Source organism: Notolabrus celidotus, chromosome 15 (genome assembly GCF_009762535.1).
Source record: "Notolabrus celidotus isolate fNotCel1 chromosome 15, fNotCel1.pri, whole genome shotgun sequence".
NCBI classification, from domain to species: Eukaryota; Metazoa; Chordata; class Actinopteri; order Labriformes; family Labridae; genus Notolabrus; species Notolabrus celidotus.
The window spans coordinates 27,060,352-27,074,309 of NC_048286.1; the positions used below are offsets into that span (position 1 = coordinate 27,060,352).

The following is a 13,958-nucleotide window of genomic DNA, read 5'->3' on the forward strand; positions in this document are numbered from 1 at the left end:
TTTCATGTTCGGCATTCTATAGATAATAAGCAATAAAAGACAGTGATAAATATGTATCAAAGTTAAGCTTTGGATCTTTCCAGTACAGAGGACATTCAGCAATAAGTCTGTAGTTACTGGGTAGTATGAGGGCTTTGTTTTTTCAGAGTGGCTGCATAACTGCATGTGTCATGAGTTGTTTGGTTTGTTTTTTCCATGTGTTTCATGCCTTGGTTTCTCCTGTGTTTATTCGGTATCAGTTATCCTTTGTGTCCCTTGTGTGTTTTGTGATCCATGTCTCTTTTTGTACTTTCTGGTGTTTCTTAGTCTTGTCTTGTGGTCTCTGTTTTGTAGTTCTGAATCCCCTGTGTTTCCAGGTTATTTACTTTCTGCTCTTGTGTTTCCCTCCTTGTTGATTAACCTCATTAGTTTCACCTGTGTCCTGTGCTCCACACCTGTGTTAATTACTCTGTGTGTTTAGTTCCCCTGTCTCTTGTCAGATCATTGTATGTCTACCCTCCTGCGTGTTCCTTGTGTTTCTGTGCTCCAGCGATTATGTTCTGAGTACGTTTTGTTTATTAAATCATTTTTATTTTGGTATCTGCATCTTGGGTCCTCCTCATTTCTCCTCAAATGTGACAGCATGTCTTTTTGAAGTAAAACATAACTATGACATTCTCTTTGTTTTTGTGATGAGCCACAATGGAGGTCTTAGTAATGCTGCATAAAACCTTTCATTTTCAGTGCCTAAAAAAAATCATATAAACCAAGTATCTTTAATGAGTTCCAGTTAGTATTAATTTTAGCAGCTCTTTTATATTTCATCTTATATAATGATGTCATCTTAGTCATTAGCATTTTAGTATATTTTTCCCTTCTTAGTTTTAGTCTAGTTGTAGCCAATAAAAAGTAATTACATGTTAGTCATTACTTTCTCAGTCAAAAAGTTTTAAACTCTTTCATTTGGATGATCAGAAACAAGTCTCAAGGTTGTGAATATAGAACAGTTAGCCCAGACTCACCCACAATGCCATGCTGCTGTGCTGTGCATTGTACACAGCTGAAAGTGGTAATCCGCCTTACTCCAAGTTAAGAAGAAATAATTTCCTGTGGCTGTATTTTATTTCTTTGACTACAAATGAAATTGCTATGAAGACACACGATTGTGTTCATAAAGAAAATGGATGTGTTGCACTTTGTATGACGGTTATCACCATTATGTGTGGTGACAGGCCTATATGTGACAGACATTCAGATCACTCTGAAATACATCTTCATGTTTGATGACTAAGACTTAATCAAAACGATGAAACATCATTACTAAATGAATGACTCTAATGTAAACTTGGAGAAATCACAGATCTGACTCAGAGTTATTACTGTAAGCAGCAAAAAATGTCAGACCCATCATTTTGAACTGACGTCACCCCCATAGCTGGTTACTGCTTTGTCACTGACATGCACCAGAAATACATCCGTCAAATACAAAACACTCATCAGTGGAAATGAGAAAGATGCAAGGAGGCAGTGAGGATTTACTCACACACTTGTTGCAGAGAAGTGACAAATTAACACTGCACCCCTCGGCCCGGAGGGGTGCATTGCTTGTACTTGACAAATTAGATGCAGAGTGAGGCCTCAAAATCATTGTGACAAAGTTTCATAGTCCAGTTTCTGGACTTTGAAAAAGATCTTTAACATCCATTCAAGGCCTGGAAACATCTCTTCTGGACTACTTTTCTATGTCTGGGCTCCAGTTGTTTACAAAGACTTGGTGCTCCCACATCCTTAAACTGCCATCCTCCAGTATAAAAACAATGTAACGTGAGACAGTTTTAGTAAGGTCTTAAAAAGTTGTCTGTTTTATATCATACCAACCTAATAGGAGTATTTAACACTTTGACTTATCACCATTTAACCTTCATCTAACCCACTCAAGAAATCACGCATATCTGCTCTCACCCTCTGGTTCTTGTAGTAGAACGGATCGATATCCTCCAGTGGCACCCCGATAAGATCTGGAGAGATGTCAGCGAAGATTCGTGGCAGCGTCTTGCCTGCCTCCAGGTCGATCCTGGGTTTCTGTGGCTCAGCGTTTCTGTGAGCGTCATGGCGATCCTTGGTGTTCTTGGCCTGCTCGTCCGCAATCCGCTGCTCCAGCGCAGCCAAGGATTCGCGAGTGAACCGCCGCAAGGCACCAGGACCCGTTGGTAACAGCATGGTTGCCATCTTTTCATCCTGATTCTCCTGTACTAGATTTTACTTACAGCTGAGGAAACAGGGAGCGACAACATAGAATGGATAGCATTAGGTGTGAGAGAGAAAAAGTTACTTGATTCAGACATAAAGGATTATAAAACATCAGCATACAGATCAGATTCCTTCCCAAATTCTTCATGTAAGAAGTTGTCAGCAAACTAAGGGCCTGATCTACTAAAGGTTTACATGTATAAAAACACGTACAAACTTGATAGCACATGCAAAGCTGATGTACTAACCGGGCGCACCAAGGATTGCGTCTGTCAAATGAACAAAATAGCACGCGCAATCTATTGAGATGTTGTGCCATCATGAATATGCAGAATACATGTAGATTATCAGAACACCCATAATACTGGGAGGAGGAGATGCAAAAATAATCATGTAGCACCCGCAATGTGATTTATCAAACCTGCAACAACCGTTTGCGGTAGGTGTATAGCACGTTTGAAAGGCAGGTGCACACTGGCACAGCGTTACGCACAAATGGCTGCAGTCATCGTGGCTAGAAGGAGGCACAAATGCAATGACAGACAACAGAGAGAGAGAATCTTCTGTGCGTGTCAACATATTTGGAACTGAATTTGACAGGGACAATGTGTTGCACAGAGAGTTTACAGCTTTTGTGCATTTTCAACTATTAGGCCTTAACCTATACAGCAGTGTCATTAAAGAAAGTGCATTCAGTAACATAAAACTACACATAGAGACAAATCAGGTGACCAGTTTGTGTGTGCTGCCACCTTAGCCATTATTACTGTGGTAGCAGCTCAGTATCTGCTGCTGCCTGCTGACTGTGACCGCTGCAGAGATAGTTTGATTACAGACATTAGGTAGTTTCTGATGAAGGTTCCTTAAACAAATGATCTTCACACTCTTTAGATTTCACATACAAATTGATTGATTGATTGTTTATGCTATATGTTAGCTTTATATGTTGTATATGTATATGTTCGGGCCTTTGCACCTTTATTTAGAAATGGTAGGACAGCGGATAGAGCAGTAAACCGTAAGAGAGCGTGGAGAGTGATATTTGGGAAAGGGCCTGCAAGTTGAAATTGAACCCTGCATACTTGAGGACTATAGCCTGTAGCAGCTCGGCCAAACCAGCGCCCCAAGTAGATAAAAGTTAAAAATGAGGTCCTTTTATTAATCACCTGGCATTGAACAACAAAATCCCTTCTATCAGTCACTCAGCGGAGGGAAAAATTACCAATATTTATAATATCCTTGATCCTTCTCTGAAGAAATTCCTAGTCCTCTGTGCGACCAACAGATCCATGTGAAGTGTCCGCTCTTAACTAAGCTAACAAAGTTTACACAACAGTTTCATTCCGATGTCCTTTACAATATTGTCAAAAGTAAAGGTACACAGAAGGTAAAGGTAAAAGTAGAAAACTGTTCACGTCTCAGGACAGCTTGCATTCAAACAGGCTGATGTTGAAGGGAGACGCCACTATGGTAAGATTAGTCAGATCAGATTTGTCCTCAAAGATGCAGTTAAATACATAAACCCTAATAAAGCAATGCATTACTCCGTACACCAAAACACCCTTTACTTTGTATTTAGTCCAAATCCCCACCATATAACTGCTTTGATCAATATTCCTGTGTTCAATCTGGCTGAAGTTGCAGTATAAAAAAGCCAAAAGAGGTTGCTTTTACTGAACACCACCTAACTTGACACTTCGCTGAGTTCTATGAAATATTTTGGCTCCTTCCAGCTCATTGTTTTGGTTTAACTTCAGTGTTCAATGCCATTTTTACCTTCATGACCCTTTTTTTCAGCCACAGCTGAGACAAACAACCAAGCTTAGAGCAGAGTGTATATCAGATATTTACTTGCCTGTTGGACACAAACAAGAAAGAAAGAATACTAATGTTTTGTCATGTCCTGATGTGTAGATAATAGACACATGTTTGCCTACTTATGAGGTGACTGTATCAATACAACTTCAACAGCACTGACCTGAAGGGACTAAAAAACGTATTTCTACAGGTTTGAAGCGTCTTTGTGGGTCATTTTTACATTTCTGGCTCCTGCAGTACTAGACCTGGTGAGATGGAATTTCACTTCATATAGGAGCAAAACATGAAATAATTATATTCTAAACATTGTGGATTAAACACAGAGACTACTTACAACATACAATTGGCTCTGTATAACCCTAAAAGTCAAAGGTCAGATTGACAGTAATGACAGAAACTGAGAATTTATATTTGTTTTTTTATCAAGGGCACAGGTATCTGGGTCTCCATGACTGAGGCTCTGTCATGTTTTCTAATTTGAAACATTGTGTGATTGCTATGTATAAAGGCTTAAGTCAAAAGCTGGGTGGCCTCTGACACTTTGATTGGAAGATGGCACAGAGGGAGGTCCAGAAACATGTTATAAATGTGTTTTACCCTTACCACTGACCACAGCTTCCTGTTATCCAACTGTTTCTGTCAAACTAGGCCAGCTGTAGTTCTGAGTCAGAGGGATTAAGTCCACAGGCTGTAGCCCTGACCAGGGGAGCACAAGCACTGATTTGGGACAGCAGTCACTTGTTTTCCTCGGATGAACTCAAGAAAACTGCAGGGCATGAGCATCTGCCTGCCAGCTACCTTTAAAATGACATTTTTAACTAATACAAACCCTTCAAGCCCAAATGTCTCCAAAGCTCTCTGACTAAACTGTGTAAAGTGTTGAGTTCAGACATTTAAAGTTAGGCTGTTGTTACTGGGGTTTTTTTCATTTGAACAAGCTGCTTTTTGCAAGCTCGCTCCAGGAAGTAAGCTAGTTATAAACTTTGACATTTGTGTCACATACAGTATGTCATAAAACGACTCCCTCAATGGAAAGGACTCCCCTCTCCATTCAGTTCATCCTGTGGATAGAATTTAGTGACATCAGGATAACAGCATACAGCGCAGCTCTGTGCAGCACAGAGAGGAGGCGTGGCAGCTCATCCCAGTCACAGTCAGTGGCAAAACTGGAGCAAATTGCACAGAGCTGCAGAACTCTGTGGGAAGTTTTGAGCTTGAATGCCATTTGGGAATTACACCTTTAGACAGAGCAGATAGCGGGGGAACATGATGCATAATTCTTGGTGCTATTAGCAGCCGGAGTCGATTAATGAATTCTCCCTTATGCATCTTTTAAAGGCCTGGTGAAGAACTGTTGGTATATGTTGGATTTGGCGTCCCCTGTGGACAAATTAAGTAAATGTATTTCTTAGCTAGCCTTTTAACCCTCCTGGTATGTTCGTTTCTCTGGAACAGCAACTCACTTGTTTTTCATTATAATTCAAATTAAAACTTTTTTTAATGTACATTGGAAAGCCCTAAATATAAATACAATAGTTTTACATGACAGAGTTTTGTTTATTTTATTTAAATGTTTATTTTATTTTTTTTATGAAGTGATGTTGATAAATCAACACAACACCTCTTCTGTCACATGCTGCCCAGATTTTTTTGCTGCATTTAGCTGGTTTGGAAGCCACATATTATCTAAAATAGACTTTAAAAAGGGTCAATTTGACCCGCAACATAACAGGAGGGTTAAATGTGAGTAGTGTTCTCAGATGAAGGACAAAAAAGAGAAAAAAATGTATCCTTTTTATTTTGTAATGTCTCACATGCAACTCATGATAAATATTTGGTGCAGATTTTAAAAAGCTGTTTCTGCAGATTGTTATTAACCTTCTTGTCAAACATCTACCCCACAGCAGCATTTACAAGCATTCAAAATTACTTTATAGAAATAATCAGTATTGCTTTCCAGCTCATATAGAGGCACTAATATTGATTTCTGTCTGATACATTACTGCAAAAAAAAAAAATCCTCACAGGAGCTTTAAGTTTAAGATTTTTGAAAATGATACTGCAGGATAAATGTCACGATTTAAGCATCATTTAAAAAACACAATTTAGTTACATTTGGGCTTTTTTGGGAACCTCACCCTCCTTTGAGTACATTACTGTAAGAGTTTCTCACAATATGAAGCAGTGAGCCTGTCATGTCACAATATTTTGTTTCTGCAATCTGCAGCCCACAAAGCTGTCATGACTACAATGGCCTATTTCTCTTCAGAATTGCTTTTGGTGAGGCAATTAACAAACAATCATCCTGTTACACTCTCGCAGACTCTGATCCACATTTTCAGTCTTTATAGTCTGGCTTTAGGAAAGCTCAGAGAAGTCTTCACTCTGTTTTAGTCTCAGCCCCTTATATTTAGATGCATTGCTGTGTTTGCTGACTAGCTGCTGATATGGGCCATCTGCGTGCTTATAGGTGTTGATTTATCTGAGCTTTTAAAATCGTAAACTGCTCCTTTCTGCAGCTGTAAAGAAGGATGAGAGAAGTAAGAAAGAGCCAATATAATAAAATCTAGGCCATGAGCTAAAACAGCTGGCTGAAAGACAAAGCAGAGAGGAGCTTCTCACTCAATGGCCGATTTCCTGACATCATCACTATGAGGGACCCCTTTAGACTCACACAGCCTTTGGATCTTTTATCTATGAAAAGCAAAAACTCCTCAAACAGATAAATGTTCTACACAACTGATCTGACCCAAATTAATGTTTTCAGGAGGTCGTTACACTTTTGAAGAACAGCTTAATCGGTCGCCTTGTGTCAAATTGTTATTGAATGAATGTAAAATGAGTACATCTATCTATCCATGTTATGCATAAATCTCTTTGACAAGGATTTACACTTTTCTTATCAGAAAACTTTGTTTCTCTGGATTTAAATAAGGCACAAAAAACAGTTTAAAGGTAATCTGATCATAGAATAAAGCCACAGTCTAAATAAAGACATTACTGAAAGGCTTTCCATAAAAAAAGAAAAAAATCCCACCCCCCTCATTTCATCCAACGAGGGAGTCTGATATTTTAATAACTGAAAATGCTTTCCAAAGAGAGGATTACATTTCTATGTTCCCTTTTTGACATAGAAATACCATTGTATCCCTTTCAGATTGACTAAGCTCTGTGACTTTTCCATCTCCTCCTGTCCTGAAATGCATTGATCCCTTCACACGTCCAGCCAGACGCTAGTTATCTGCTTTCACTTGATCTGCTTATTTGGCCCAGGTTGATCTCAGATCAGCTTGTCTCATACACTGAATCCAGCACTCTCCTATTTGCTATCAAAATAAATAGGTTAAGGTCTATTTGCAGCATCACACAGCAGATAAACAGATTCAATGCAATGATATTACTGCGAGACATATCATCCGTCAGTAAAGGAGCAATAACAATGACCTGTATGTGACCTAAAATTATACATGAATAGTTTTAATCTGGAGTCAGATGCACAGAATGAATATTTGCCACTGGGCATGCTGGGAAACATTGGAGAAGAATTAGACAGAGCAGATAAAAAAAAAGTATTTTAGCTGAATGAAATTTAATTCCAATAACAGCCAGATGTGATTCGGTCTTTATCGGTGCAGATAATTATGATAATTAAATGAAAGTAGAGCAGAGCCGTGGACTGACAGGCGCACACACACACACACATTACATAGTACACATGTTCTGCAGCACTACTGTTTTAGACTTTCATAATGGAGGGACAAACAACAAATTACACAACACCGTAAGATGGAACGAGCATCCAGCATTCAAAAATCAAAGTTTGAACTTTCATCGAACTGTTCTGAGTTCTGCAAGCTATTTTTGATGTTAATATCTCAGGCCATCAAAAATCTAACACAGACTCCATGAACGTCTTTTCTTCTTTTATGAAAGTAGGTGTTATAGACGTCTACTTTAAATCTCTAAACATAAATGAAATGTTTCAAAAAACTTTTAAAATCCTCTCATCATGAACATGCTACACCTTTCTTCTCTACGGGTCTTTCTTCTTTTACAAGGGAACATAGAGCTGCCTTTAAGACTTTACAGGGGGGATTAAAGGGGATGACAGCAGGTGATGTAATGTTACGGGTCAAATAATAATACCTAAAAGTAGCCCAACACACCAGTTTGATGAAAACTCTCAGGAAAGAAGGTAATACTCCGCTTTCTCTCACCTATGGGTCATGAAATACTTCCTATTGGTGCAAATATGTTTCTTATTTAATAACCTTTACAGTGATTTTGGAAAAGGTATCAGTAAACTTATCTATAATGAAGATAACATTTGACATTTGAGCATATGAACTAAAAAACTTTGCTGCATCACAGATACAGCTTTTAAATGAGCCGAGAAATGTAATGTTCAGTGAATTCTGAGATTTGACTCTGTACAGAATGTCTATAGTGCTGAAAGGTTTCCTGCAGTCTAAAACAGTGTAAAGGGTGTCACATGTTACACTTTAACACTGATAATCAATCCATTTATTAATTACAATAATCATCATGTCTCTGAACAAAACCAGTTGGATGTTAAATCCTTGTTTTGATTTTTGGAATAACTGTTATGTAAATCAAATGTTCTGACCTAACAGTTCAGGCTCTCTTAATGTTCTCTAATATGAGTGTAAAATGATGAAATGTTAAGACTTAGGATTTCCTAAATGTTTCCGAAATAATAAGAACATTTTCTCTTATGTCTTTTAGGAGTCCACATTTCACGGAAAGGAATCAAATTTTAATTTTTAAATACTTTTTGAGTACGCAACCAGAAAGACTGAACTTTCATAGCTTTATATAACATCAGTCTCATATTTTTGATTTATAAAAGTGAAGGATCATGAATCGTTTTATGGAAGAAGTAATGAGAAATGATGACAGTGCGCTCCCTTTCAAAACACCTTGAATCTGAAGACTGTGATGCAGAGCAGCTTGGTCTCTGAACCAGTTCAGAAAAGACCACAATCCCACATCACGTTACATCACATCACTTCAACTCCTTTCAGCTTTGTCAGACTTTTCTGGGGTTAAAGGATTCATCTCTCTGGAAAACATCCAGTGTCTTACTGTTAGCATGTACAATGTTACGTGACAAAGTCATGACTGGATAAACAGTCTAAAAGAACAGGCTCTATATCTGTTCTACTTATTCATATTTATAAGTCTACTTTGTCTACTTTGACTCAACATAAATATTGTTACTTGAACAGATTATTATCGCAGGAGGTTATATCAGGACAGAAGGATCTCATAAAGAGGCATTTATTTTATTCTCTGATGTTTACTGATTATGTAATCCTAAATTGTTGCTTTCATGCAGGACTCTTGGGTTTACTCTGCAGAGGTCTGCAAACTGTTGATGAATTTGATTGCGTAGAACTTGCATGTTTTAAATGTTTATTTGTGATTAAAGATCTGCTTCAAGAATGTGTTTCTATTTTTGCACCTTTTCTTTATTGTTACATTTAAGTCTGTAATGTGGAGCTGCTGACAGAAATGTTGCATTGATTTTCTTGATGTGATAACTTGTAGGAACAAGCAGACTTAACATGAGAAGCAAATGACAGGGAAACTTTTGGGATTGCACATGTTGCCTGTTGTTACTGGACCGTGTTATGTGTCTGTGCTGCACAGAATCATCATAGGTGCGCAGACTGAACTGATGACCTACTTCTGTTGCACAAACCTTTCAATGTAATTGAATCACATAGCTTAAACAGAAGGTATGAAGCTACAAAATGAGACAGCTGGGGAGTTATTACCATGACCAGGGTAATGAATTCAGGAAAGATTTGTTGTGCTTACCTGAATCATTCTTTTCAATCTTAAAAGAAAACACAGATCTTTATTGCCTGGACATGACATTAAGAATTATTCTGACTTCAGAGGAGGAAACTAAACTCAAACATGCAACCACTGCCTCACTCCTCATTATGTAATGTGTCAGGCATCACGTTGGACATATTAAGGGAAGCCAAGAAACATTGTGCACTGCTGTCCTGTACAGAACATATCTGACAGGCATATTCAAAGGAATGTCATCACTGTGAGAGATCCATCAATAACCTTACTTTTTTGAAACTCAAATGGAAAATGCTGCATTTAAAAAAAGTCAGCTGATTATTTCTAACCATATGCTTTCTCTGGCATTTTATATGTTTTGTATGAAATGTGGGAAATTAATGAATGCTTTTAATTCTAGTTTTATCCTAAACAAAACGTTTTATATTATAGATACGTTTTTTTTAATTATTATTATTAATATTGTTGTAAAAAAAATAGTATACCCAATAAAAGCCCTGAGCATCCTCCATGCCCATTTTGATTTCATACCCGAGTATACTCACATGTGAAACTCTGAGATTTACCGCATCATTTCCAGAGTTGAGTTGTTCGAGTTTTAGAAGAAAGAGCAGCCAAACTCTCCGCGCAAAATCCATCCTCAGTGTTTTTTCTTCATGACGATCCAAAAACTCCGACCCAGCAGCAGGACAAGGAAAAAAGTGCGTCTTTATCACCAGAATCCAAAGTTTAGCGCCAAAAAATGGACTTCTAGACAAGTTCCGGAGGTTTAATCACCTTGTTGGACATTTTGAAACGTGCCACAGGTGCGACGTACAAGTTGTCCTCTTTCCGTCCATCCGAGTGCTTCTTCCGAGTTCAACCCACAGGAGAGAGGTCGCGCGCCGTGGAGCGTGCAGAGGATGCTGCGCTGTCTCCAGCAGCTGCGCGCGAGGGGGAGATGAGCACCTCGATTTGCCCTTCGTCAGGAGCGCGAGGGAGGGAGGAAGCTGGACCACAGAGGATTAGCTCTCCTATAGCTGCCTCATGTCACACTACAGAGAGGCTGAGATGTATAGAACAGCTGACACACAGTAAGCAAAACATACAGTATTAAGGACACAGGGAGGTTATTAGTTTACCCATAGGTCCTTGCGGGGAGGGCTTCATCTTCTATCTGTGGCTTAAGTGACTTAGTACTTATAAACATACATTTTAAAATTGACTACCCTGGAATTCGAATAGGTTTTTAAGTGTATGAATTGTAAATGTTCTACTATGAAAAATACCCCAACAAATATTACCTTTATCATGTGTTTGTTTGGGTCAGAAAACAGGCTGTTGAATGTAGAAGTTACCCAACATCTGACTTAAAAACTAAAAGGCCATGGTTAAACACAAGCTGTCAGTGTTTTTACTGTTTCCAGCAGATTTAGATTTAGTGGGTTGGGTACAGTGTTTATGTCTTATTGCGCCCTCTAGTGGCCAATAATGACCTGAGAATATGTTGTCCACAGAGACAGTCCCAGTTCTAATTCAGGATGACAAAGAGCTGCAGAGCCATCCCTAACTGTTATAAAGGATGCTTGAAAAAACTTTTAACTACTGTTACTTAATTATACTTATCATGCTCAATCACATATTCTAGAACATGTGTACCTACACATCATATTCATATTTTGTACTTCTGAATTATGTTGATGTAATAACTGTATTTATATTAATTGTTAATTTTGTCTTATTTTATTTTATTTTTAGTATCAACTATTGTCTTTATATGTGTCAATTTAATATTTTTTAATTGTTTTGTGATATTAGAACACTATTTGGGTGGAGGCTTCAAATAAGCTCTCTGAGTTTTCTGCCTCTTCCTGCACAGTATATCATTTATCTTTGCTCTTTTTTGTGTGTATTTTTTTATTTTTTTTTAATTGTGCAAATAAATAAACATAACCGACTTGGTGCCCTAGGCAAGATTTTAACTGATGCCCCTTGTATTGTAACCAACTCCAACAAACCCATCACATATACACTTAAAGAAAACTGACATCCAGCTTTATGTTTTACAGGTTTCCTTTGTTTTAAAATTAAAACATACAGTCTATGAATTAAAATGACCTCTAAAAGAACATTAATAAAATGGTAACACTGATATTTAGCAGGAAAATAATTATACAATTTCAAACTGCATAATGTAATAGTAGTAGAATTTATTCAGTCATTGTATAACACAATAACTTTCACAGTGCAGACACTTTCAACAAACCAACAGTGTATTAAGTGATGACTGAAAAGACAGAATAAAAATGCTTATTTAAGCCTAGACTACATTTTCTATTTAATTAAGCCAGCTTCCAACGTGTAAAGAAAACAACAACAACAAAACAAAAACAGGTAGATCATGAACACTTAAAGACTTCAAAAGCTGATTTGCATACCATTATTTTCAAAAACCAAAAGTGAATCACAAGCTTTTAAATGTTTACTAGCATAATTCCGTAATTTAATCCAAAATTAAATTAGATAAAACAATATTGTTTTTCCTATTATCTTCAAACTTTCCTCCTCACTCATTTAGTGGCGCCCCCATGGATGGCGGGCGCCCCTAGCATTTGCCTATACTGCCTATGCCACGGGCCGGCCCTGAAGAGCTGCACACGTGGAGATAAAAAACAGTGAAAAACAGTAGGAGTAAGTGCTTAGGACTTTAGTGTTTATTTATGAGCAAATATCTCCACACCTGCCCTCAAATTGCTGACACGAGGGATGGCTTTAGCCAATGGAGCGCCTTAGGCAAGATTACGTTTGGTGCCCCCAATAGATCCAGCAATCACAATGGAGGGAAATGTGCTTCATCTCTTAACTCATCTTTTAATGAGAAGTTGCTACTGAGGCTCACTTCTTATTCTTCCTATCCTCCCCTGTCTCAGTGGTTAGAGTTCCTCCTGTACTGGAATGCTCTGCATCTCTTCTTCTGCTATTAGCTGCAGGGCTGTGCATAGTGAGTGGGTGGTAATGGGACTGACAGACGGAGAAATGAGTGTTAGCTAAGTAGAGTTCTTTGTAGGTTTTTTTGGGCGAATTGTGAGTTTCAACAACCCAAGGAAATAGTGTTCTCGGTCACAGTTCATCTGCAGAATAATTGCATTGTGGCAGGTGCCTGAGTGAGTGACATTGTGTACAAAACAGTAATGTTTATTTCTAGCAATTCGACATGAACAGTAGGCTAAGGCCTCATTAGCTGTAGTTTAGTGAGTGAATACCAGTGTCAAACGTGTTGTCCTGTGTATGTCTATTGTGAGACTGTACGACTAGAAAAAAGAAAACCTGTAACTGTCAAATAAAGCTGACTATGTGACAAAACCAAACTAGATTATTTTCTCATGGTTGAGATGGCTGTAGTTTACGGAAGAGGATTAGGGCCACTGAAAAAAAAAGAAAAAAATAAGGTCCAATTATTTTTTTTATTATTATTATTATTATTATTATGAGAAAAAAAGTCAGAACTCTGAGATTAAAGTAGGAATTCTGACTTTAATTTTAATTTACTTTGCATAAAATAATGGTTTGTGTGTTGAAAACCCTTTTACGTACAGCGTTTTTATGAGAAACCTTATAATTGCCCAATTTTGTGCATTTATTCTGTTACAAAACCATTCTTACCCTAACCCTAGGGTTGTGATTACCCTAACCCTAGGGTTAGGGCAAGGGTTGTGATTAGGGTTAGGGTTATGGTTATGATTAGGGTTAGGGTTATGGTTATGATTAGGGTTAGGGTTTAAATTATGATTAGGGTTGTGATTAGGGTTAGGGTTAGGGTTGTGATTAGGGTTAGGGTTAGGGTTGTGATTAGAGTTAGGGTTAGGGTTGTGATTAGGGTTATGGTTGTGATTAGGGTTAGGGTTAGGGTTGTGATTAGGGTTAGGGTTGTGATTAAGGTTAGGGTTGTGATTAGAGTTAGGGTTGTGATTAGGGTTAGGGTTAGGGTTGTGATTAGGGTTAGGGTTGTGGTTAGGGTTAAGGTTATGATTAGGGTTAGGGTTGTGATTAGGGTTAGGGTTAGGTGTAGGGTTAAGGATATGATTAGGGTT

The 13,958-nt window shown here is 38.0% G+C and overlaps 1 protein-coding gene across 1 annotated transcript in view; it reads right to left on the bottom strand.

The window, feature by feature from the left end:
* Positions 1-11,072, bottom strand: part of LOC117827156 (sodium channel protein type 4 subunit alpha-like) — a 55,651-nt gene extending 44,579 nt beyond the window's left edge. Inside the window, exons 1-2 of the mRNA XM_034703650.1 lie at positions 10,434-11,072; positions 1,942-2,248 (exon numbers count right to left, since the gene is read on the bottom strand). Of these exons, the coding sequence (XP_034559541.1) occupies positions 1,942-2,208 (267 nt within the window). The 5' untranslated portion in view covers positions 2,209-2,248; positions 10,434-11,072. The remainder of the gene's footprint in view (positions 1-1,941; positions 2,249-10,433) is intronic.
* Between the last annotated feature and the right edge of the window lie 2,886 nt (positions 11,073-13,958).